We start from the raw sequence: 27,786 nt of genomic DNA on the forward strand, positions 1-27,786 counted from the left end.
TTAGGGTTGGGGGAAGTTTCAAAGAATGACTTACTAACTGGCTCTTACAGCTAGTCAAAATCACACATCACCTTTTAAACATCCACTTCAGTTAAGAACTTCCTCTCTTATTTTAGACTTCTCGAGAGGAAACTAACCAGAATTTTTCCTCCGCATGTTTACATGTCATATATTCCTGTTACGTGTCTGAAAATTCTACAGTTGTCGGGTCTGTAAATTTTCTTGAACATCACTATTTTATCAGCAATTTTTCTCGACATGATAAAATAAATTTATATTCTCGGTTAAAAGAATATATAAACTAATAAATAAACTGACGCACCCGCCGATAGACATACAAGCATGGAAATCAGACTAGAGGATCGGATGTACTAGTATAATTGAAATCATATACGAACGCGGATATATGCAAAAACATCTGATGACGTTGCGTGGCACCAAAGATGCCACCATGATGACATACAACACCGATGCAAATAATTTGATTGTTCCGAAAAGTTAGTCACACGGCCTTCCTTCCCGGAGTTACTAAATTCATTTCTTGCCGAGCCGATCTCAGGGGGCCTACTAAAACAGGCTGGCCCAAAATCAGTTCTTGTACAGTGCTTTTTCATTACATTCCCAAGAAATTCGGGACCTCCTCAACATAAAAATTCAGTACTTTGTCAGTATCTTCATTTGACGAAATTCAAGAAATTTCAAAATTTTGAGTTCCTCACTCGAATTACGACAAAATTGACGTGGACACACAATTTCATTGATGGATTGAAGATTGACCGACTGCACAATCGTGATATTATTGCATGGAAATACCACACTCTAAGAATCAACGCGCAGGGAATCGCATACCTCCCAGGCTTTATTAAAAAAACAAGCTTGGTATGAAGGACAAAATCCCGGACCTTCTTGCGGAATTCTCGCACTTTTTAAGTACTTCCGGACCGCCCGTGAGAAATCAGTACTTTTTCCGGACTTTTCAAAAATTCCGGACTAGTAGACAGACACCCTGGATCATCCAATCTCCTCGCATGACATCAAAATTGTCTCGTTCCCTCCGCTTCTTCCGATCGCGAAAATTTGCATTTTAATCGCCTCCAAGAGCCGTGTGGTGCCAGAACTTCCAGGAACCGGGAGGTATTTTTCCAGCGGCGATGATAAAGGGGGACGACTGCCGTGTGTGTTTTTTTATGATCTCCTGAAGTCGTTCTCGAGGGGTCTCCTTGGGCCGCGTCTTGGCAAGCGGTCAAGCCGAAAAGCCGGCACCGCGCGGGTTAAGTATCGCAGCTTTGCCGAGGGGTGGCTCGCCTTTAACTTCCGACTTGAATTTTTGATCTGTGGCACTGATATCCGATCCTCCTTCGACAATGAGACCCTTACTGTCACGACACTTTCATTAACTGCATCTGCGTCCGAATAGATTCCATCTTTCCGGACGTCCTATAACACACGGAATCTTTGAGGCTCAAGCCTTCCACGCATTTATTTTATAGAATGGGAATGTTGTACGCCAGAGACACAGGCCGTGTGAAAAGAGTTTTTATGAGTAAAAGGGCACGGAACTTAAGATGCTCACATTTAACATGTCTGAAATGCATTCCTTAGTGCACAGTTTGCGTTGTTTGGGACATGTTTTTTTCAAATTTTCCGCGTCTAGGGGCAGTTTCCAGTCACCATTTATGCGATCTTTTTATCTCAATTTGGAGTTTTTCGTCACTGCACACATGGCAGGCTTTTAACTATGATCAACAATATTTGAGGATAGACCCTGCACTTTTTTCAAAGTATGCCATACTGTAACACAGTGATGCGAGTATGGTAATAAACACCAAACTCCGTGGTAGCATGTGCCATATGGTATGTGCCACCAAAGTTCTGGCAAATACTACGATAATTCTGGTTATATTTTCGCTAAATAGTATCACAATGTAAACAATCAAGTACACTCATGGAAGATGTTACCACACTTTTTTTTCAGTGTGGTTCTATAGTTACTTTCAAAGGAGGGTCAAAACATCTAAGGTCGTCGTGTTACCAACCGTCAGAAACATGATACAGTGTGTAACGTTTTTCCATGATTTTCGTAATTATGTATCAACTCACTCTCGAAGTATTTTCATCCATTCCTTGATAACATTCCGTTTGTTCCCTGCCGTACCCTTAATTCCTTGGTCCATTCCAGCTTATATAATCTTTGCAGCCGGGAAAAATGTATAATCTCTAAGATGGAAGCCGTGAATACGATGACCGATCAAAAATGGATTCCACATGTGTCAACTACGAATATAAAGGGACTCTAGCCACATCGTTCTAAAAATTTAATCGAAGCATACCTCGGCGATATGGCAACGCCGATAGAGCGCAAACAAAGATTCAGCTGGGCTCGGAATGTTGAAATCGTGCGGGGGAGAGAAATATCTCCGTATGCACATTCCATAAATTTCAATCGCGAGGCGATTTTCTTAAAGCTAATGTCGGCACATGTTTCGCGCTTCGCATGGATTCAAAAGCCGGGCTTGGAACAGGCCCGTTTGCGGCGACACTCGAAACAAAAAACCGCTCAACTGCCCGCGACTTTACCGGAGTTTGCGTGTTTTTTGCTCAACGGGCTGGAATCGCCCTCGGATCAGCGGTTCCTCGCGCCCCAGTAAATCTCCGTGTTCCAAGAATTATTTTCAGGTAGACCTACACATAGCTGCAGCTCATTGCCTTATTTTCCCGGTCGTTTGTCGGATCAAAATAGTTTCACCTGCCGCCCTTTACGGGATAAACACCCGAAATCCCGCGGGAACGTTGCAGGGCTCGGCGATTATATTGGCCGCAGTCAGTTAGAATGTGATTCATTTCATCCGAGTAAACAAACGCGCTTGTAATTTAAACAGAACGTCAGTAAAGAAAATTGATCTCTCTAACTGGATTGAGCGACTCGGAAACAGAATCTCCACGCTGAATTCATGCTGTGGATAGGTGCTCTTTAAAATCCTTTCGAACGGTTAGACTGCCTTTTTAAAATGACGTAACGTAGACGAGGCGGAAATCGTTCAATACCGTAGCGTGCTTTGCGATACATCGATTTATCTGCCATTTAAACCTATGGAGAAGGATCGATAAACAGGGTGTTCGCGGCGAGCATCTTAACAATTGAGTCTTTACCATGCCTTCAAATGGAGAAAAATCGATAATCAAGCATTCACACCTCGCCACTGAAATATTTGAGTCAAAATTTGAGAATCTACTAATAACCTGGAAGGTTACAGATGTTGGTTTTTTGACCGAACGTTGGGTTTGTTTGTGTGGTTTTTTACGTTTTATTGAGAAAACTTGATCCGATTAGCGTATCATCAGCATACAGGACGTGCCACAAAATCTTAGATTGATAGTGTTCAACAATCGAGGAATAAAAGGAGTCAGACTTGCAGTTGGAACTCTGGCAAGACCACTACTAGTGGCGGTTGAGTGTCGTAGAACGCTTGGAAATGCTATAAAGGTGACAACTGCATACATACGTAATCCGATATGTATTCCTTAATCACTGTATGTAAAAATTAATAGGCTTTTTCAAAAAGCTGTTCTGCGATTATAACGACAAAAAGGTGAAAAATAAACGCGTATAAGTGAGATAATCGAGGCGGTATGCACACAAATGAAAGTTAAACTTCATTTTTCAATGATGAGGTACTACTTTTCTGGCTCATTAAAAAAACATATATCTGCATGGAGAAACAGATGGCACATAAGTTTTATCTAAAATAAACCGGGAAAAGTAGTTTATCATTGCAAAATGTAGTCCCATTTTATAAAAATTCAAGAACTAATTTCAAATAAACCAAGATTTATTTTCTGAGCTTTTGAAATGTAGGAAAACATTGATCACGTTCAGCGATAGGGGATCCCTAGTGTTGCACTATTTTTCAGAGACAACTTCTTGGTAACCAATTATTTGGCTGAAAACAGATCAATATAAATGGAATTTATCGGATATTTTCTATTTTCTTCTTCCTCCTCTTTCTTTTTGTGGAAATGGAAATTTTTTGAATGTTCGAGTTATTCTCTTGCAAGATAAAATGAGAAGTATGACAGTCTTTCCTAAATTGAAATTCTGATAGTTCCTTCTTGCGAAATGCTGCAGTCCAAACAGTCATCAGACAATTCTGACTCCAGGCGTTTCAAAATAATAAACTTCAGACGACCCAAAAGCCATGCCAGAATTTCTGTAAATGCAAGAAAGAGACGTCTCTGTTATTAATCATAGCGACGGTCAAAGTTTTCTTAATTATATCGGTGACAGCCTGTGAAACACCTACAGTCGTAATCATTCAAGTCTGAATCGCGTGATGAACTTCTGATGGGGCGGTTCAAAAAAGACAGTCATTAAGGAGGAGAACTTAGAAATGATTAGACACTCTATTCAACAAGTGCTCCTCTAGAATAAATAGGCGGTAGCGTGTCAGATCCCAATTTCTTAAGATCGCAATTAATTACTTAGGACTGTCGTGGCCCTTTTCCTCCATCCTCCTACAATTCCTCTCTTTTCACGCTTTCTATTTTTGACAAACATTCAGTGGGAGTAATTAGTGAAAAACCCTCGCTGAGGTCTTTCTCTTACGTTGCACGATCCTCCAAATGAACGGAAGTGACTGATTCTGAGTGCAAGGGAGTCGCGTATGAGGTCGTAGTGATGAGTGGTTTGAGATTGTTGGAGGGTCGATAAAAAGTTAGAGACACGCCAAAATTTATTAAAATGGAAAAAAATGGCTCGAGAATAGATCTAAAAAAATTAAATTTTCCAAAAGAATGTTTCTGCGGATCCGGATGTTTCCTTGGAAATTTTGAAACCACTTAGTGGATGAGAAATCATGTGCTGCGGTGTTCGATTTCTTGCTTCGTCTAGTGCCCCATTTGGACTACATTTTGCAATTAAGAACTACAATTTCCGGCTCAGTTTAGAAACAACGTATGTATAGCTTTAGTTTCCCTACAAGATGAGCTAGAAATTGTAGTTCCCCATTGCTAAATGTAGTTAATTTGTACAGGACTATACCAATTTTATAATGGTATCCCTACTTGGCAATGTAGCGCGTTGCGCTGAGTTCCGCAAATCGGCCGAAAGGAGAGTACATCTCATGGATATGCTTGAAGCACATCTGTGTTAAAAAGCCGTACTTGCACACCTGAGGTCCATAGTTATGAGTCCGAGGTTCTTGTGCGAATCCGGGAATGGGAGGAAGGGGTTGAAAAAGGAGCAGGCCGGATGCGCCGTGTTAGTTGGTGGAGAGAGGCGTTCTGAACGTATTATGGCTACTCCCTAGTCGTGCGACGCCTTTTTAGGGCGCCTTATTACACTGCGCTGCCAAATAGATTCAAAAGACCCCCGGACAGCACTGGAAAAAAAACACATCGGATCTAGAGTCCAGACTCTTGCAAACATTGAAAAGAAAAAATACTCCTGATTCAATCAGATTTTTGCTTGAATCAAAAGGAAATCCGCTCAAATTAAGAAGCTTGGTTCTTGATTTAAGCAAAAATCCGATTGAATGAAGAGTATTTTTTCTTGTCGATGTTTTTAAGAATCTGGACTCTAGATCCAATGTGTGTGTGTTTTTTTTCCAGTGAGGGTATATAAAGAATTAAAACATTACAAAACGCTGCTTTTCTTCAAAAATTCAAATTAAACACCTTTAATATGATAAAAATTTCCAAAATCAACTTGTTAGTGAAGAGGCCAGTAAATGAGCATGCTGAGAGACATTTTTTCTCCGACACGGAAAAAAAACAGGTAGAGGTTAGGTCCCAACATGAACATTCCCAATGAATTGTGGTCAGAGACAAGAGACCCTCCACTGGCCTCTTGGCGACAAGTGGAAGCTTTTACTTTCGGGAAGTCAACAATTTCTTATGGACAATTATAAGGGAGCAGCAGTCATCATCCTAATTTCATACATGGTGGCTGATGAGCTTCGGGTGACGTCATGAGCCAAACAAGTTTCCCAAACTTCGGCCATTTTCGGCTTGTTTGCAAAACGGAACTGCCAACACGTTATGTTGACCATCAACCATGTAGGTAAGTCAACAGGAGAATGCTGAAGTCCAGAAAGTAAAAGCTTCCACCATGGCCAACATACTAGTGGAAGGTTTCTTGTCTCTGATGATTGTGGTAGTACCTCAATAAATTAGGTTACTGACCCAAATGTCGCTGTACTATCCCATCATGAGTTACAGTACTACCAAAATCAATTGAAAATGTCCATATCATCCGACGGATTGGAGTTGTATCACAATTTTATAGGGGCAAACCACTGACACTTTTTGTTCCGTGGAGAAAAACAGGTGTAAAAGTAATACACACTCAGTATTTCAATCCGACTGAAAATATTTGACTATTTGCCGACGACATGTGGAATAATAATTATTATCATGAACAACTCAATAGTCGCACTGAATTGATGAGCTTGAAATATTGATCGATTAACTCCAAATCGCTAAAATTTTATTATCGTCTTTTACTCCTCAAGATAACTTTCCTGAGAGTTAACCGTATAGGATAATTAGTAGAATCCCGCGTCGAGCAACTATTTTCTGAGGGCTCACGAGTTGCCTCATTAAATTTGAATCAAAGGGATAGGATATAACCGGCTCTGAGTTCAAAGTCAAATAAGAATATGATGAGAGAACTATGTTTCAACTTGAGCCGTTTTCTCGGCGTGCTGAGTCGTAACTCAAAGAAAAAGATACAAATTGGTGCCGGGTTACTGAGACGAAGACAGTTTCAATTCTTCGCAATTGCCCTAAAAATTCATTTCATTCCTCCATTCAAAAATCACGACCCAGTATCGAAAATTTACGATCTATTGCCAAATTCAACTGGTAAATTACATGTTTAACTAGAGAAAGTTTAAGCGGATTCCTTTGAAAATTTTAAGAAATTTGTCTTGCACTTTGCACAAAATTTACCGACCTTTGCACAAAAATTCAAACGACCTTTTCCGTGTAAAATATTAAATTTCCCGATTTGATTTGGCAATAGCTGATGTTACTTGGTTCTTTTCTGCCTAACGCGGTCCAGATGGTAATTTGCTCTTGCGACGCGGAGGTCGCGATAAAAATAATTGAAGAAGTGACTTACTTGAAAAAGTACGAGCTGTTGCCGTATCCAAAAAAAGGGACCGTGTAGGTGAGCATCCAAATATTGCCCCCTCCACAGTCGTAGTAAGGTTTACTCCACTTTCCATCTTCGTAGGTGACGACGAGTATTTCATCGTGCTCCCGGGGCGTGTGCGCGGTTACCGTCGCGTTTAATTTGTGCGTGTACGTGTTGAAAGCTGAGAACAAACAAAAAATAACAGAGGTTAGACCATTTTGTTTTGGTTTTAACTATGTGATGGTGTGTCGTGTTCATGGTTCACGATCGCAGACAATCCTAAGAAAAGACAAGGTAAATTTTAAAGACCTCGCACTAAAACGCAGTGAATAGTCAATAGGAGAGGTCGGACAACATTCGGAAACTTTAAAAGCTTATAAGTCAGTCTATAAAAAACTTTGAGATTTTAAAAGTGGTTCTATTAGTTTTCTCGTGAAATTTTCTTCTAAAAGCATCCCTCAAAGTTTAAAATGTAACGAAATAAACATCAAAATTTGCAGTTTTGGTCAAAAATTGAATGTCCGATTGTCCGACCTCTGATTGACTCGATCCACTCTGTGCCATCTCCCCGATGATAAAATAGGTGATAAAAATAAGATATTTTTACAGTTGGCCATTTTACATTGGATATTTTCACTTGTCACCTTTCGGAAGTCAACGCTCAGATGAACGATGACCGATGACCAGAGAGTTAAGCAACCGGTTTAGCAATACCAGCCTAATTTAATTGCAAAAACTCGCCTAGCAAAATGCTCGTCCTGACATTCGTCGGTCATCATTAGGCGAATTTTTTTTGTTTCATTTTCATAAATCATCATTAGGCGAGCCTTTGACGTTGCCAAAATTGTGCCTTTTCTTTACCTCTCTAATCAGCATCCCATAAATTTCCCTCAATAACGTCCAACCAGTGGCGATTCTTGAAAGTCGGCAACACTGTTTTTCCTCCCTTTAAATCAATTAAATGTATCGATTTTAGGTAAGGCAAGCTACCTCACCAAGAATCGATTGTTTTACATGCATGTAAATGGAGGAAAAGCAGAGTTGCCGACTTTCAAGAATCGCCACTGTGTCCAGCAGTAATATCTTAAGGAGCGGGAATTTCGAAACATTGCAATTGAAAAACGTGTTGTTCTAATCCCGCCACACAGTGCATCGAGTCAATAAGAGAGGTCGGACATAAAATTTTGGACTAAAACTGAAAATTTTGATCTTCATTTTGTCACATTTATAGTTTCAATGGGTGCTTTTAGAAGAAAATGTTACGAGGGAGCCAATGAAACCACTTTTAGAAACCCTAAAGTATTGTATAAACATTGTCCTTAGCGTTTAAAGTTACCAAATTTTGTCCGACCTCTCCTATTGACTCGATCCACTGTGCGCCATCGAAGTGATCCACACATGTAGAATATCCTCGCGATGCGTTCTGCGCAGAGCAAATACATGGCTGTAAGCTAATTCCTCGACCAGCGGTTCATAAAAAATCGGACCACTCTCTTAAAAGGGTCGAGTTGTCGGCGGGGGAAGGAGGGCAGACCTATCATCGTCTTGGCGAACATAACAATCCGGGAAGGGACTGAGTTATGGCATCTAGGGAAAAAACAACGATCGCACCGAAGCGACATCTTAACATGAGCCGTGGTACCGCCGCACTCTTACCCGATCCAGGGCTCAGGTCGGTGTTCGGATAGTAGGGTTTGGCGAAACGTCGCGCGCGATAGTGCTGAGTATGCATCGGCACGTGCATAAATCATGGTTTTCTCGCGATGAGACTACTTATCAGCGCGTCCTCCCAGAGTCCCGGGAAGACCGGTCAAAACAGAGCGAGTGACCGGCCATTCCGGCTAACGATACAGATTGGGGACGCGGGGCCGAGAGTGGCGAATGCTTCCATTACCCGACGGGTTCGGCTCCCGGCCCGCCTGCAAAGTACTGGGATTTGCGCTTCAATCAACTAATCCTACATAAAATTCCGCGAGAACATGGTGTGCTCAGTGCTCGTGCTGAAGAAGAACACCGGAGGAAAGTTCAAACGTTGCCAAATTTATGAATTGCCAAAATTTAAAAATTGCCAAATTAGAGTATGTAAACAGTAGAGTCCCTTTATACCCAGTGTTAAGACAACTCACTTTTGGTTGGGCCAGGGTTGGGCTGAAAGTGGCCTAAAAAAAAATCTAATTCTGATTGGTTCTCGCTCATGGGGGCCGAAACGAGTGCACCAAGATGGCGGTACCTTGAATGTCAACAAAAATAATGAAAATGTTACCTAATTGTGGTTAATCAAGAGTAAATTTTTATTGCCATCGGTCCAAAATGAAAATAAATTAAGAAATTATTCACAAACCAATCTCATTTTCTTTTTAATTGATCAATTCGTTGATGTTCTTGTTTTTGTGTGACAGACATCGCAGGATTCCTGATCCTTATCCCTCAATATCGTTCGTTTGGGTGCACTCGTTCCGGCCTCCATGGCCAGCCAAGGCCGGCTGCCAGTCAGCTGATAATCGAGTTGTCTTAACTCTGGGTATAAAGGGACTCTAGTAAACAGCTCTTACCCCTTGTCAACTTGCTCTCTCCTTTCTTACCTGTACAGCTACAAACTTTTGCTATTTACTGTTTGAGCTATGAAATTCATTTTTGTGCATGATGTAGATTATTAGTGCTTGTTGTTTATTATTTTGCCCTTTTCGCTGTTACTATGTATGCTAGCCCTGATGATGAACGCTAGACGTTTGAAAAGCTTTGGCTCCCACCTCTGCATGTACTATATCATGTAAGTAAAAACAAGTATGAGCATCAAGGTTCCTGTATTAATCCTTATTTTATTATTCATAGATGCTACCCCAATCATGTTTAATTAGTTGCCAAATTTCTTTTGAAAATACAATACTTTTTCTCTATAATGAAAACTCGAGAGATCATTGCCGAGATGTGAATGATCGAGTTTCGATATTTCTTCATTTGAAACTATGGTAAATAATCAATTATTCAGGTGTTCGTTGCGAGCACGCTGTTTTTCGATCCTTCGTCAGTTTCTTTTCTCGTTTTAATGACAGTTTGTATTAAATATAGGTGCAAAGGACTGACCAATTTCCTCGTTATAGAGAGATTACCACTACAAAGATAGTCGTTAGGGAAAAGAGAGTATTGCATACGAAGTTTCTACGGAAGTTTCGTATTTTTTTTTACAGTTTATATTTGAACAAAATTGTACTTGCAGTTTCGTCTGTGGTTTCTAAGAACTTCAAAGGAGAGTATTCTTAAATTTCATATAAAATATACATTAAGAGGGAAAATTGGCAGCGTTTGAATGTCCATACGAAGTTTTCCTTCGGTATACGCCGGTACTATCTTACCAAGAAAATACACCCTATATAAATTAGAATGTTGTCAAGTTTCCCACGATAGAGTCAGAAGTCTCCAAACAGTGAAAATCGATAGGACATCTGCAACGCTGCAAATAGATATAAATCTATAACGCAATAGATGACGTAATTGGGGCCGGATTTACCTACTTGCCGCCCAAGGGCCGCCTGTATTTTACCGCCTCCTTCTCATTCGAATTGAAACATCAATAAAAACCATCAAGTGAACGTGCCAGCGGGGGAGGGGTGCATAAGACGCGTTTACTCGTGTTGAACACATGTTTTGGGAATGCCCTGTCAACACTGCTGGCAAAAGTTAAGTTTCGTAAACCTATCTCTGCGTGGACAAGGCCTTTCATTCATAAGAAATGAACTACAAAATTATGAAAGAACAAACATGAATGTGGTTTAATGATTTTAACTTCCGCCGCCGCGCCGCGCAGACCGCACCGTGTTAGGCGCAATGCGTGAAGTATTCACGCAGTCTTGTAAGCGCTATGCGTTCCACGCTGACCGCACTGTGTTTGGCGCAATGCGTGAAGTATTCATGCATTCTTGTAAGCACTATGAGTTTCACGCTGACCGCAATGACCGCACTGTGTTTGATGCAATGCGTGAAGTATTCGTGCAGTCTTGTAGGCGCTAATGTATGTTACATGCCGATCACCGCGCCGAGAGCTTCTCCTTTTCATTTCAAGTCCTCGTCATCATTGCTCTCTGCGCCGCGCCGTTCCAGGCCAAATTGTGTGTTTGGTTTCTCTCTTAACTCGACTACTTAAAGGTGCTGTCTCTTGTATCACTCACTGAGAAAAAACTATGGCTTATAAACCTATTAGAGGTAAATATGGAACACCACTAATAGTAGTACCTCTACATATAATAATAGCACATATACCTTAGTTATGGCACGGGGTACCTTAATTAGGTACAGAGACCTTAGTATGGTTCACAGACCGAGAATCATTAGTTTATTTACGACTATTATAGGTGTTCCATATTTACCTCTAATAGGTTTATAAACCATAGTTTTTTCTCAGTGCTGAAATACGACAAAATTAAAAATCACTATACTCTCAGGAAATGAGAGATTTTGTCGCCTTTTCTCGTTTGTAATTTTTTTTCTAAATCCGATATTTTCTTATACCTACATTTAAAAAAATTGCAAAATTTGCCGCCTTCTAGATTTGCCGCCATGGGCCGCGGTCCATGTGGCCACCCCTTTAATCCGGCTCTGGACGTACTATATTATTAAAAGGGCAGTATTTCGTTAATTTTTTCTGTTGGACCAGCATCTGAGAAGATCGCAGCATCCAATGAGCCCAGCGACGTTCGAAACAGTCAGTATTCCAGAGCCACGATGTTCTTAGCTCGAATTTTTTTAATAAATTCACCGAGTGGCTCTTTAGAAAACGCCGATAACTCATTCATATGTGGACAAAGTTTGGTCTCCCTATCTAACGTCGGTTAAAGGATGTAAAGTTCCAAAAACTATAATTTACGTTTGAATGAATGGGATTGACATGAGGGTCCCAGCTCTCCCAATCCCTCGAAGTAGCTAAAATGGAGTTAGGTACCTCTTTGGGGCACTGTACTGAATCCAGGTACAGCGAGTCGGAAAAGAAGGAACACTTCCGAAAGTTCGGTTCAACTCGTGTTCTCAAGCTCCCGGATCATGAGCTGATAACAGATCTCCCTCCGCAAGGAAACTGGATCACCGACCTACCCCAACACCGAGACGGAATAGAACAAAGCGGTTCGGAAGCTCGTTAGGTTTGATCCGGGACTTACGACAAAGCTCAAAAAGTCCGAACCACCTAATTAAAATTTAATGATACATCGAAAATTTTGATAAAGTTGCGGCCGGTGGTCCGGAGGGCGGAGAGCGACTTAGCTCCCTAAGTAATTTATCTTTCTCGCGCTCAACTTTTGGGCAATAAATTGTCTGATATCCATCCATTTTATCTCCCGCGCGCATCCATCGCGGCCCTCAAACTTCTCAACTTCGAGCTTAAAACTTTGCGGTGGAGGCTTTATTTCCGTTGAAAGTTATAAAAATATGGATTCAGAATGCAAATTATTACAACTTATTATGTTTGCGCGAGGAATTTGTTCTCTTGCCCCGCTCCCTCGTTTACCCGCAAATTAGGTTCAAGAAATACGCCGAGTTATCTTAGGAAGTGGTAAAAGCAAGGACAACGTAACTGCGATGCATTTTTAACTCGGATTCGTGGTTTTTGAGGCTGGAGGCGCTGCACGCCTCACCGCACCCGATCTGTAACTTTTAATATCGCTGAAACGGAGCTAATACTGTGCAAATTAAACGAGGGCCAATTAAGCGGCTAAGTTCGACTTTCTGATTGAAAACGGCCGGACCTTTCACTTATCGACTCCGAGTTTCACTTTCCGCCGTTCCGTTCGCGTAATTGCAACCCGCCTTGGTGTGATCCGGGTCGGGGCGGTCGTTACTTCATGCCCCGCCAAGTTCAACGATCTCTTTGATGCCGCCGCCGCAACTTAATACTTCGTCTCCACTAATTTCGATTGAAATGCTTACTTGCGTTGAGCTTTCCCCCAACCAAGCTGCCAACTGAAATTTCATGCTTGGAAAGATACGATACTCCACTGAAGTTACCGAAATCTGTTTAATTTTTCAAAACATCACGTGCAATTTTTTCGTTTGGCGCTTAAATGTCCAGCTCGAGCAAGTTATCCCACGGTGTACCTTAGAAAAAATTGTGTTATTATTAATTTTGTGCAGTTATACACACATTAAGCCACTTTTATAGCACAGCCGTATATTACTATATTACTAATTTGTATGTTGGCTGTCACGTTTCTTTACACTTAATCCTGAACTGATTACAAACTACAATTTCACGTTTTGAAATATGTATCATGTTTATAGTAAAATTATAGATTTTAAAACTTGAATTGTAGGCCAATTTCGCTCCAACTCTGCAACGTTTCTTAATATTTAATTTGAAAAATAGAATGAAATTGTGAATCAACCACTGTACTAATTGCGAGGGGCGTTGGTTCATTTGAAAGGTGTTGTTCTCAATGCTTCGGGAAAACTATAAATTATTTTCTGGGGTTCGTCCCCGATTTTTAAATCCCTAAAAACTCATAAATTGGATGAGGGGAAGTGGGGTTTTTTTTTTTTTTTTGTTTTTCGGAAAAGTTTTGTTGCTACGCATCTTACTTTACCGTTTGCTGCCTTTTTATCAGCTGTTTTCATTCAACAATCATCATTAAGTGAGGTTACTTCCAACACTCAACTGCCATCAACTTTCTTTTTTTTTTTCCCGCGTTTTTTTTTTTTTTTTTTTTTTTTTTTTTTTTTTTTTACGGTTTTTCATGATTGGTTCCATCTTTTTCCTATTGCCAATTTTTCCTCCTTAAGTCAATAACCTCCACGTTTTTTTTCTCATTTCCGATCAGAACTTTTCACGCTGTTTCTTTTCAATGTGTATAAATATGTTTATTATTAATTTCCATTTTCATTTCATCCTTTTTCTTCTGATTTATTTTTTTTAATTTAAAAATTGAACTTTTCAGTTAAGATTTTGTTAAAATAATAATAATTTTTACTAATTTTAATTTTAAATTTAACAGTTGTTATGAGTGAAATTTTCAATGACCGAGGCGGTCGTCCTCCAAAACGTGGTCGCGTTTTCCAGAATTCTTTGCATGTTCGTTTAGTGAAGCAAGAACTTAACTCTGTTATTAGTATAGAAAATCAAAGTTTCATTTCTTCATTTCGGAAGTATAAAATTGATGATCAGAACTTTGATGAAAATTTTGTTACCAAATTTTCAGTCGGTTCAATGAATATAATTTGTCATCATTGTGATGCTCGCCATTTTCAGGGTGAAATGTCCAATGGTCATTTTAATAACTGCTGCCAAAATGGCTTAATTTCTTTACCGAGTATTCGGACAAATACCGATTTGAAATCATTATTTTTATATTCTCCAAATTTCATAAAGCATATCAGAAATTATAATAGTGCTGTTGCTTTTGCCTCTTTCTCTGCAAATCGAATTGATATTCCGGGTGATGGACCTTATTGCTTTAAAGTTCAAGGATCCATATATAGGTAAGTTTATTACCGGAACCAGAATGCAGACTGAACATGGAAAAAACGAAGAAGAAAAAGCGGAAAAATTAGATGAAGTTAAAACAGGAGCAGAAAAAGAAGAAGAACCAGAAGGAACAGCTACTGAAGAAGAAAAAGAAGAAGCAAAAAAAGAAAAGACAAAAGGAGGAAAGAAGAAGAGCAAAGTTGTAGGAAATATAGGAAGAAAAGCAGGACAGAAATGGCAAAAGAAGAATCAACAATTTAATCGAAAAAAAAGCAAAGTATTTAAAAAATAAAAAAAGATCTTCTTTAAAATTAGTTTGAAAACAAATGTAAAACCGAAAAAATAATTTTGTATGAAGATTAAAACAAAATTTTAGTTTAAAGTTTACTAAATAAAATTACAATTTTTGAAAACATTTGTTATATTTATTCTCTCAAAAAAATAATTAGACCCGATTCAAAGACAAAACAGAAAATTAAATGAAAATAAATAAAAAAAAAAAAAAAAAACATGTGAAAATGAAAAGTGTACAGGAAAAATAAGGGGCTGCGAAGCAGCCCCATAAGCCCCTAGTAAGTTACTATTTTATTTTGTGCAGATACACTTAACTCTTAGTTGGTTGCGATATTTTACAGGGTTTTCAATCAATTTTGTGATTAAAAATGTGATCTTGGTTGGATGTTGATTTTGGGTAATTATTGAGCGTTTAAAGAAGACTTCGTTAGTGAAAGACGTCTTTTTGGAGCGCCTTCAATTTCTGTGATACAGCACGCCTTACTCGTAAGTTAGTTTAGTTGCTTTACTGACCCGAACCTAGCACAAGACAGCGAAATGAAGATAACATCTTCAAAACGGTTCCCGAGGCTCTTCAATTTTGATTGAAATAAATCAATTGTCTTGGTTTTTTTTTTTTTTTTTTTTTTTTTTTTTTTTTTTTTTTTTTTTTTTTTTTTTTTTGCATTGCCTATAGAAATCCGGTTATACAGAGGCCGCTCTAGTAATTTTCAGATTTGTTATTGAAATTTATATTTTCACGATGTATTAGTAGGAAGTGTTCATTATTTACATATTAATTTTGCCTCTGTGTAGAGAAAAATATCTTACCGCTCTCTTCCTATCTTCCTCTTTCTAAAAAAAAAATACGAAAAAAACAAAAACAAAAACAAAATAACCCTTAGGAAATGTTGATTTGATACGGTTTTTGTTTCGTGTTTGGAGACAGTGGTTCAATCTAGATGGGTCCAGTAAATTACCGCTTGCCCTCGGATACAACAAAGCTGACTCTCAAGAAACAGAGGGTCGGAGTCTCCAGCGAATTAAAACCAAGTTCAATAATTAAGAACTCCGTCGATGGGTTTTAATTGTGTTTTTTTCCACAGGGATCCCAAAGTTTTAAATTAAAGCCTTTTTTCCACTGCCGCGCCTAGGATCAATCGCCTACAGAATTTATGGGATAACTTTTGGGACTCATTTCGAAAATTACGAGTTTGCCCGACTCTCAGTTACCCTTGCACCCATTCTTTCAAGCAAAGGGAGGAAGAACAGGAAAAACAAAGCTACTACTAAACTCGAAAGCCGCACGTCTCGTTTCGTGCTGTGATTGCGAAGGACTTCCATCCGTGCGGTGATTTTAATCGAAAAATAAGATTTCAAGCTTTTTATTAAGATATTCTTTTTCTTCATGTGTGAAAAATCCCAAGTGCCTACTGAGAGAGGTGGGTTTTCTTTTCTCTTTCACAAATAAAATAAGGGCAACAGTTTTGAATATCTGATTACGTTGCTTCTATTTTGTATATCAAAACAGTATTTCACGCGGTAATGATGGAAAGTTAAGAATAACATAAGGCATGTCATTACGCATTTTTTTCTCATGGCATGAAAGATATATCCCTAAAAATCTTTTATTGTTTCATTTACTTTATGATACTTTTATACTCTAGCACAAAAGAAACCGTTTTTAAAGATTATACTCCGAAAGTTGCTGTTTTCATAATTGTATGTTTTATTTCAGCCTAAGGAAACTGCCTTTTGTTAAACTTCAAGTAGTTTTGCTGTTCAAAGTTTTCCAGATTCTGTCGGTTAGTGTATCATGATTTGAACAAAAAGCAAGGATATCCTCGTCAGAGTCACAGAGTACGGGGTTTTGTGTTGTTGAAAAGTGTGAAAAAATAAACTTTTTCTTCGATAGAGGAAAGTTCCAATTCCGAGAGACATAGTGACAGACTATATATAAATTTACCGCCCTCGAGGCCGTAAATTCCGAATTTCTGAGCCGGTTCTCTGGCTACTGAGCCCGTAAATCGGACGAGATGCCTACATAGCCCATCCATAAGCACAGTTTCAAACCAGAGCGTTTTTTCATGTTTTCACTCTTTTAGCTCCCCTCATTCTCGCTTTCTAATTTTAAAAATGAGATTGAAAAACTTTGCGGTAAAACTCCATCAAAATACGATGAATCTACAAAATTATTTCAAACGTCATCAAACGGAAAATATCTCAATTTCTTCCACAAAAATGTAAGTTAATGCCATTACTGCTGAATCTATGAGCCCAAGGATATCCTTAGCGTATGGTTTTAACAATAATTGAAGACCTTTTAAAAAACTGTACCTAAAATAAATACACCTTCCTAAAAATTAATGAAAAAATATGGTGTTAACACATTTAGTTTTGAAGATGAATAAGTCGTGCACGCGTCAGCGGGTCTCATTTCTTAACTTATCTCCCGAATCTAAGCGACACATCATTTGCAGCACAGAGCGGAGCTCGCGAGTTCACGCCTAGCGCCATCGCGCCGTCAATTTTGCAGACGCAACACGGACATCCATCAAGCACGAATAGTTGTATCTCTGCGCCGTCATCAACACGCGTCTTATACTTTGCTCTATCTCCTCCATAACCTACTTTTGAATCTACAAAATTCGCATCGTATTTTCTTATGTGTCTTGTACTTTTTGTAGCGTCAAATTGTAAACCTTCTTAAGGATCCATTTCCGGAATTTCACGACTGAGCTCTACTCAAGATTTATACAAATTGTCCAGTGTCCACTTTATGATATTATATTGAGGTTCTTCTTGAACCCTCACTAATTTGAATATTAATCATATAGGATTTCCTATAGAGAGGAGGTGTATACGGCCGTGCTAAGGAAAAACGCCGTATGAGCCTTCAGGCGTTGCCAAATTTCTCCTGGCAAATCACTAATTTTCAGGCATTGTTTTGAATATTTGTCTACCAATTTCTCAGATAATTTTTTTTGTAAGTTGATCTAAAACTCCTGTAAATTTCAAATAAAAATATTCATAATTTTCCTCAAAAATAAACATTTTATCGAAGGGAATTGGGCAACTCTCGAATGTTCATATGGCGTTCTTCCTTAGCGCAGCAGTATAGGGAACGACTATACGTAAACACGGCACTAGACCACCATGCTAAAGGTAAGAACGCCGCGCATGAGCCTCCAGAGGTTGCGTATTGCGTTTAATAACAAACAAATTTGCTGAGACAATTGTTAATAGTTTTCTTCAATTTATTTAGGGGAATTTTGTTCGAAATTCCGATCTGTCATAACTGAAAACTTCAAGGTAAAATATGCACAACTTGCCTCAAAACTACACGATTCGTCCGAAAATTTGTCAACTTCCGGATGTTCAATGTTCATAAGGCGTTATTCCTCAGCATGGCAGTAAAAAAGGCAGCCTTCCTTACCTTATTATAATCAGGTTCCTCAATTTTACATTATATTCATGAGAGTAAATTTAACATTATTTCCACAGCATTTTCTTCGTCTTTGAGGGATACCTTGTCGTTACTCTGAATATCCTGATTGTCATCTATTACAAAATAAAGTTTCTTCTGCGGGAAGAATTTTACGTAAGTATGAAACGATTACTATAATAATATAGTTAAGGTGAATCGAGGTTTGGAACTTCGCGATTTGGCCACTACGTCGCGCTGCTCAGAATAGCCGTATATATTTGCTAAAATAATAAAAATTGTAACACTTATTCAAGATTGGAGATCCAGGGGATATAGCAACATACTTGAGGAACACTCAGGAAAAAAATATTCTCAAAATTCCTAAAAATAAAGTCTTAACTGCGGCGGAATGTAATTCCCATTGCGGCAGTGGGAGAGAGAGAGAGAGACAGAACATGAGGGATCCCGTTGCGCGCTCGGCCGCCGCCGCTGAGCTGAAAGTTTCAGCCGTACTTTCTCTGCGCTTGTATAATTCTAATTGCCAATATTTTTGGCTAAAAAATATCAAGCAAAAAATAATCTACATTTTGTGGATCTACATTTTGTAATTTGAGGAAAATTATTTCAGTAGGTAATCGTCGAAGGAAAGTGAAATTCTCTGTGGTGACTGGTGGCGCTATCTCTAATCTTGAATTATCCCTGATCGAACCCTGGATTCACCTTAAGTAAAGGAATAGCGGTGTCGCCAACTCGTTAGAATCTTGATTGCAACAAGTTGAGCATCCCTGAGAGAGCGAAAGTGAGCGAGTGATCTTATGTCAATGGAAGCTGGAGCTTGGACTCTGGCCCATTTAGCCGAGGAGTGCGGAAGTGGTTAGCTACTCCGCGGGCAACAAGGGGATAATTAGTGGGCTCATCCATGTCCATCACTTCCTTGTTTGGAGCCGGGCGAATTCCGAGATGCATCCACCCCGGCTCGGCATTAAGACCCACGTCCACATTGTTAATTCAAAGTCACTCCAGGTTGACTGAGTCCACAACGGCCGAGGGCCCGTAATTAAGCGTAAAACGCCGATTCATGGAACAACGCGCCTCCAATTCGCGGCACCGGGTAAGTGCTCCCGCAACAAAAGCAACGCCGGGCTAATGCAATGCGCCCGCCCGGCGGCGCTTCATGACTGCCGCACTGCGACTCCGCGACCACCCGTCCTCGCCGCACAAAAAGGGAATTGATAATGATATCTGACGCATCGTGGACAAAGATCACACTCGGGAAAAACTGTGGTTGAGGTGTTCGGATAAATTTTTGGCATATTGGACAAAATTAACCGACAAACTCAATTGGACAAAATCGAAGCCACTAATACCTCTGATAATACCTATCCCACGCAGTCTGAGAGTCGAGGGTGTTCATTGAAATGAGATCATCATCATCATCATTCATGAAAATGAGATAGGTTTACGTTAAGGTCATTCAGGTCATTTATATAACAGTTATATTAAGCAAATTAAGCAAAAGGATACTATGCGTATAAAGAAAATTTATAAAAACCCTTCCTCAATTATATAAATTTTATATAAACGTTATCTTCTGAAAATATGAATAATTATTTTCATGGGCATTTTATATAAAACTTATATACACGATTTATAAACTTTAGTTAAAATGGTGCTTATATAACCGTTATTAATTCCTTATACGTTTGTTAGGAAAGGGAAAGTGAATCTTGCTACTACGGGCATTGCAATGTTGCTAAGATTGTCCAACTTCTTTTGTCTTGGAGGAAAAACCCGATTATCCCTTCATAGTTTCTATTTTACTCGCTAAAAACTGTAAATTTAAGACAAGAATTACCATCTAAATTTCATAGTTTTTCACAATTTCCGCAATTTTGTTGGAAAGGGTGAAGTTGCACAATCTTAGCATCATTGCAATGCATAGTGGTTCCTTTTTGCAAAATGCAATCCAATTGTACTTTGCCTAATATCATCTAACCTTTCATTTGTTTAACAGAGAAGGAAACAACTTAACGCTTTGAAATCGTCTAAACATTTTCCATGAGAAATAAAGAGTGTATTGAAAGTATATCAAGTCTGAGTTTTGCTTGATTTTTTGTTAAAAAATTAAATCAGGAGAGGAGATTAGGCAACATTTCACACGGTTTTTCTCCTTTGCACAATAGCATTATACAAGAATACGTCAGGCGTCTAAACGAGACTATTCGCACTCGATGGACGTCCGTGTTGCATACTCACCAAAGTTGAAATAGCACAGGTTCTCCTAATGCACCCCACCCCCTCTACATTTACCTTCGTTTGGAAGACTTGAGTTTTCCAACCTTGCGAAATAGTTGCTTGAAGCGCCGTAGCAAACCTTGGCGCGGCGGGCAACCAGTGTGACATGCGCACATAGCGCCTACAAACCTAACTGGGATACTTCACGCATTGCGCAGTGCGTGAAGTATCCCGTTAGGTTTGTAGGCGTCAGTGCGCGATTCGTGCTGCTGACACGCCGCTCAGCTCTGTGTCAGGATCTAATATTTAAACTCGTGGAGTCAGCGTTTTTCAACTCATTATTTTGAAATGTTTGCAAGTTCTGTATGGATTATTCTCATTTGAATTGATGAAAGAAAAAATATGTATTAAAGGAAATTATAATGTGTGTTTTGTAAATTTAAGGTGGCTCTGTTTCAAATGTAACGATTTCCGAAGCACTTTCATTTTTTCCTTTTTATTATAAGATTTTAACTTCTAAATCGGAAGACGAAGATTTTTTCTTTTTTATTATAAGATTTCATCTTCTAAATCGGAAGACGAAGACAGAGACGTGGAAGACGAAGAAGAAGAGGAAGAGAGAAATGAAGAAGGGAATTAAGGGGGGACATGACGAAGAAAATACATTTATCCTAGAACTCTTTATCATCTACTTTATCTTTAACTTCCTCCTCTGCTTCCTCTGCCTTCCTTCCTAAATTCCTTAATTCCATTTTCCTCCTCCTCCTCCTCCTCCTCCTCCTCCTCCTCCTCCTCTTTCTCCTCCTCCTTCTCCTCCTCCTCCTTCTCCTCCTCCTCCTTCTCCTCCTCCTCCTCCTTCTCCTCCTCCTCCTCCGCTTCTCCTTCTTCTTCTACTCCTCCTCTGAATCTTCGTCTCCTTCTTATCATTACCTCTGCTCTTTTAACTCCTTTTCTTCTCCCTCATTTTCATCCTTCTTCTTACCTTCCTTCTTTTTTCTTCACCTTCTATTTTTCTTCTGTATACCCACAATTGCTCTTCTCTCCCCTACTCTTTCCCTCTCGCTCCCTCCCCCTATCAATTTCTTCTTCGTCTGCATCTCTCGTGTGCAACAGACAATAGTGAACCTACCTTTTCGGAACTGAGTGTTCTTCCTGATGACGTTCTCGGCGTTTTTGCGGGCGATGTAAAACCACTCGCTAGTGTTGCTGAGGTACTTGTACTCGACGGCGAGGTCCTTGGCCAGGATCGGGCCCTCGGGGAGCCGGTAGGCGTACGGGCAGAAGAGCCGGTAGCCCTTGTACTGGTTCTCGTCGTAGCAGTTGCCCGCCGCGAAGATGTCGTCGTCGAACTCCACCATGGAGATCACCCCCGCGTGGAGCAGGTACTCCGACTCCATCACCGGGGCCGGCGCGTACTTCCACAGCCGCGTCAGCATGTTCGCACGATTCACCGCCACGTCCGCCTCAACCCGGAATCGCTCCTGTAAACATTCAAAAACATACGTGTTAGTTCTACGTTTTCATAAAATACCCGTGGCCCGGGTGCGAAACCTTGTATCTATGTTAAAGTGACGTTGCAGATTTCATATAATGATTTATTATTTCTTTGGAAAAGTGCTCAACGTAACTTTTTACTCCATTCCTAGACATTCAGAGAGCAGTTCTGGCTTTTCTAGTGCGTTCATTGTAATTTTTAAACCAGTTCACCATTGAAACAACTGTTTTTGTTTACTCTAGCAAAATTCTGCGGCCGACCAAACTTAAAATGGTAAAAGGCCACCGGCACTTCAGTCAAGGCACTTTGAAAAGTCAAAGCGCCTTCATAGTTTTGGATATGCAACGCGCACATCCCTCAAGGGCGAATAGTTGCACCTAGGCGTTTTTATGAATGTTACAATGCCAAAGCTAAAAAGTTCGCATTGCAAGAGCGAGCTATACAAGTTATCAACATATTTATTGAGTAGATAAAACACAAAACAATGGGTAAACAAGGCTAAAAATAGAGATATAAAAAAACATGGAACAACGTTTCTGTTCTTACCCATTTTTTGTGTGTTTTTTATAGTTAAATTATTCGGGCTATCTTTGTGTATTTTCTTCATATTTATTGACTTATTTTATCGATTTATTCATCAACTATCTCATGACTATTAACTCTACATTAGATGATGAAGAAAAATAGGAACATAAAATACATCGACTGAACTTCGAAAATTGCCTCATGAATATGCAGATTAAACGGTAATTTTATTTGAATAAGATTTTGGCCTAAGAAAATGTTTCTTGTTCAAAAAACTTGGATAACATTTGTCAATTTGAATGCTACGATTTTCTTTCAATAAATAAGCGTAAGAAAAGTTTTTCGGTTAAAGCCTCGTGATGAAAAACTGCCTCTAATGTTAACGATGATGGCTGTATAGACGAGCATGTTCTTCGCTGTCTAGCGTCTGTGTGTCACCGTACCGAGCAGAAAGATCAAATAAATATTGAGCGAGTTGATATTTTCTCACACGTCAAGGCAAGTTTGCAGGAAGGAAGGATAAAATTGTCACATTAAATATAACGGTTCGAGCGAAAAGCGTTCACGAAGTTTTATTTGTGTTATATAAGGACGCGATAGTAATCAATTTATTTCCAAGTGACAACAGGCCTTTTCTCGAGCGACAAATTTGCCCCGGGTGTTCATTTGGGCCAATGTCTAAACTCGCAAAGCAGCCCTCTCAAAATTTGAGCGGTTAGCACCATTACCATAAAAAGTAACTGAGCGTGCACCGAAAAAGAAAGCCTTCTTTACGATCGCACTTTGCTTCGTTTACTGCGGGAGGGGGCAATGTGACTTTCTCCCTATTTCCATACAGCGGGGTACTTTTCCCGGAAATAAAGATAAAATTGACACCAGGACCAAGTAAGCCTTTTTCATCAAAAACGGGCTGTAAACGTCGTGCTTCATACCAAGCAAGAACGTTGCAAAACCAGCAAAGTATGAGGAGAACTTTCTTACTATTCGTTTGAAGTGTTGGATTTAGGAGTATATTTTTCAGTGAAGTTTTGCAATATATACAGTGGTGCAAATGTTTTATTTTCTCATTTTTTATTGCACCCCTCAAGTTTCAAATATAAAAATCTTAAAAAGTCGTGATAAAATATCTTCACTGTTATATGAGGCTTCCATGAGGGGATCTTTCTTCATATTTGGTCAAACTCTCATACAGATTTGGACCTAAATTAGCGGAGTTACCATGATTACGGGCTATAAAACAAATCATGATACTCAAGGTCTCCGTCCAGTGTCTTAACTCTTTTTTCGTGTATTTTATTGCAGACACACTGTTCCCATGGGGTACAGTAGTGGGGTATTCATAAAGTTTTTGTTTTCTTTATTGAGCAAGAAATTAGAATTTTCGATAATTTAGAGCACAGTGCATTATGCAACACTGCACTTTTTCGGAGATTATTGAAGAAATTCCCCACCATCGTTCACAACTTATTCATGTATTCTATGCACGCATACGTGGAGTTTGCATTTCAAAAATTACCTTTCCGGGTCATTCCATGCGAAAACCTAACATGTCTGAAAATAAATTTGCCCATATGCGAGTAAATCTAATGCAATTCTGGCAAGGTTGTCAAAATTAGCCATGATTCGCCCAGGTACACCAAATGGACATATTTCTGGCAAACGGAACTATGTGGATTAAGACATGAGCCCTGAGACCTATTAGAATATACGCGTAACAGGGCTCATGTCATAATGCACATGGCTCCGTTTGGCAGAAATACGTCCAAATGTCATTGCTGACATTCATTTGGACTACATTTTGCGATGAGGAACTACCATTTCTGACTCTTACATAAAAACACCTACCTACATAGCGAATCTAATGAAAGATATGTTCTTTCTAAAATGAACCGGGAATCGTGATTCCAAATTGCAAAATGTAGTCTATCCTATACTTCAATCAGCAGGAAAACTTTTCTTTCTCCCTTTAAATATAGGTATAATGACAGCAGTAGCGTGCGCTACTTTGCGATGTATCGATTGATATGCCATTCAATTTTATGAAAGGAGATTGACTGTCAGTGCGTTCGCAACGAACACCAAAATAATCGATTCTTTACCATAGTTTCAAATGGGAAAATATCGATGGTCGATTATCACACCTCCCCACTGAATGACAGATTTTACCTTCAATAAATGCATTTAGTCTGAAATTTTCTTCGATGCAAAATTTATGAAATTTCATTATGCATCTCTGGGCACAACTGACATTTGGATTGCGTTTTGCAAAAAGGAATGAAGAGCACTCCATTAATGTCGCGCCAAAACACCGTGCGCTTTTGTCCGCAAATCAGCCGATGTGTAACGTGACGAAAGATACGAAGTCTCGACTTGGGTCATGCGACTATTCGTGCTCCGAAGTAGCCTGCATTGCATACGCGTGACTTTGAAGGCGCCATGGATTTGATTACGGTCAGAGTGCAGCAGTGACGTACGACTCAGGCGACGCAAGTTGCTGACATTATCCTGGACAGAGATGCAAATACTGTCATGCCAAGGAAAAACGTCGTATGAACCTTAAAGCGTTGCCGAATTTCCTTTGTCAATAATTAATTGTCTTCCAATTTTTATACTTTGTGCTGAATTTATTATAAAACATAGGATTGAGCGACTTACATTCTTACAGTTACAAAGATAATTTTTGTCTTGAATTCAAAATTTATCGGGAGTTAAGATAAAATTTAATTAGATGATCTGTTTAAATTTTGAAAGGTGAAAAAGATGCACCACTTTAGCGACATTAAAATGCTCCTGGTTCCTTTTTGCAAAATGCAATCCATTTCAAACCTACATTTGGATTGCATTTTGACAAAAAGGAACCAAGATCACTGTTATGTTTCTAAGATTGTGCGATTTCATTCTTTGTGATAAAAGAACTGAAATCGTGCAAAAATATACAATTTACAAGGTATTTTTTTGTCTGAAATTTACAGTTTTTGGGGTGTAAAATAGAAACTGTTTACTGACAATCAAGGTTTTCTTCCAAGATAAAAACGGTTGCACAATCTTAGCAATATTGCAATGCTTTTGGTTCCTTTTCGCAAAATGCAATCCATTTCAAGAAGGCGAGAATTGAACCTCGTTAGATTTGGCAACGCGGATGGGAATAAATACACCAAAGCTGATTACTTTGCCTCCGACGACGCTGACTCGTGACGAAATGCTTGTATCCCTTCAGGTTTAACCGAAAATTTGTTCCGCTGCTTGGCTTCCGCGGGGCGAGGAGCGGGGGGGGGGGGGGTGTACGAGGGTTGAGGGTCGTTTTTTATAAACGCTCCGTTTGGAGCTGCGCACGTGTTGAAATTGTTTTTGGCTCACTTTCTCCCCGAGCAATTTCAGCTCGAGAGTGAAATTTGCATTTTCCTGACAGGTCTCCCGGAGTAACGACACGGGCCGTCACGGCGGGAATTTTGGCTTTCGGGGACGCTTACGTCATTTTACGTCGTAATCCGGAAATTCGGAGGCAATCAGTCCCGCGCTTCCGCCTCGCGACCGTGTGCTTGAATATTGATACTCGAGACCTACGGTTTTATTAAAGCGAGCATCATGGATATTCATGAAAACACGATGTAACATTTAGCTTTTAATCACTGTTCTTTGAGTATTTTTCGAGTCTCTACGTCGACGTCAACGTTGTCTTCCTTGCGCTGAGAAAGTTTGGATATTCCTAGCTGCAAAGTTTTTCTTTATGAAATTCTTTCATCCATAAAATTCCTTAAGCGTCAGAAAGAGTCGAAGCCATGTCGATCATATTATTTGTATTTTAATTTTAATCATGGTGTCTAGTTTTCTAGGCAAAGCTCATTCCCTGATTTTTCCCTGATTTTCCCGGAAAATTTTCATTCCCTGATGAATCCCGGTTTTCCCCGGTTTTAAACAACTAGACACCATGATTTTAATTTTAATTTCAGTTATCGTTTTTTTTTTTTTATATTTGATGATAGAACCATTATGTAAGTTCAAAATAAACAAGAAAGATAATTTAACTGTATGTTGGAAAAATAGTGAGTATGAGAGAAAAGCAATGAATTTGATAAACAGAAGGAAAGGCCAGGGGATTTTTTTTTTAAACGGTTGATTTGTAAATTCGGCATTTTTAGTAAAAATCGTGACAGAGCGTACTTTGGTTAAAAATTTGAGTTCCTTTTCAAGCATTACTAATAGGAAGCTCACAGCTTTGTGTCTCAAAATTTGAATTATTTTAAAATGTTCCTGTCTGTAGTAAGCTTTCACATGCAATTTTAGCACTCCGCACATTGCGTTGCCTCGAAAGCAGAAAATGTCACATGCCTCTTTTATCCATGTTAAGATAATTTATTTATGATTATTTTTAAAATTAAAATACTTTCAATATTTTTAGGCCAATTGTTTTGTTTCCAATCAAAGTTCAGCCTCTATCTCAGCGATCCTTAAATTCTAGCTCATGTTCTTTGGAAATCATAATGTTTTTTTAACACAAACACACTTATCTTGATACCTCTCTTTTTCGAAAGAGAAGAGTGCGCTAACCTTGTTTATAGTATTCCCCTTTGAACTTTTATTGGCTGACATAGAACAATTGAGGAAAAATCGTCCAATCCCCTGATATACACGGTTAACAAAAGGGTTTTTGCAACAGGTAACACAATCGATGAAAGAAAATTGTGCCTCATTTATTTAAAAGCTGGCAGGGTTTTCTTTCCTGAAGCAAAGCAATACCGGTCAACTTAAATTTGCAGTCAAGAAGTGGCCATGAAATCCTACCTTCTCAACCCATTAAAATTAAGCAGCCATTGATTGGGCTGCAGAACAGTGGCGTGGCGTGCCATGCGATGTATCGATTGATCTACCATTTAAACCTACGGCAAAGGATCGATTATTCGTGTGTTCGCAGCGAACACCCGAATAATCGATTCTTTACCACAGCTCTAATGGGGAAATATCGATAGTCGATCATTCACGCCTTGCTACTGCGCGAAACAGAACTTACAGCCAGCTCTGACAACTTACATGCATCGATTTTGTAATCGTAATGGACAGCGCACTCACGAACACGAAAAGCTGTCAATAACCAAAACCTTTAATGATGCACCTCGGAGGCCATTTTAGAACAACAATGTTGAAAGCCCGAACTGTTTTTTCTAATCTTGAAGTTCGAAGGATAACAAGGAGAATGTTTTGTTCCAAGAGGATTAACTTTCTCCTTGTCCACGACAAAGCTCATGATTCAC

General features: G+C 39.3%; 1 protein-coding gene across 2 annotated transcripts in view; it reads right to left on the bottom strand.

The window, feature by feature from the left end:
- The window catches only part of LOC109042210 (metabotropic glycine receptor), a 437,874-nt gene that overhangs the window by 99,978 nt on the left and 310,110 nt on the right, over positions 1 to 27,786 (bottom strand). For both annotated transcript variants that reach the window (XM_072300307.1, XM_072300308.1), the window contains exons 4-5: positions 21,647 to 21,998; positions 7,121 to 7,316 (exon numbers count right to left, since the gene is read on the bottom strand). In XM_072300307.1, the coding sequence (XP_072156408.1) occupies positions 7,121 to 7,316; positions 21,647 to 21,998 (548 nt within the window). The remainder of the gene's footprint in view (positions 1 to 7,120; positions 7,317 to 21,646; positions 21,999 to 27,786) is intronic.

The sequence above is a fragment of the Bemisia tabaci genome, chromosome 5 (genome assembly GCF_918797505.1).
Source record: "Bemisia tabaci chromosome 5, PGI_BMITA_v3".
In the NCBI taxonomy this organism is placed as follows: Eukaryota; Metazoa; Arthropoda; class Insecta; order Hemiptera; family Aleyrodidae; genus Bemisia; species Bemisia tabaci.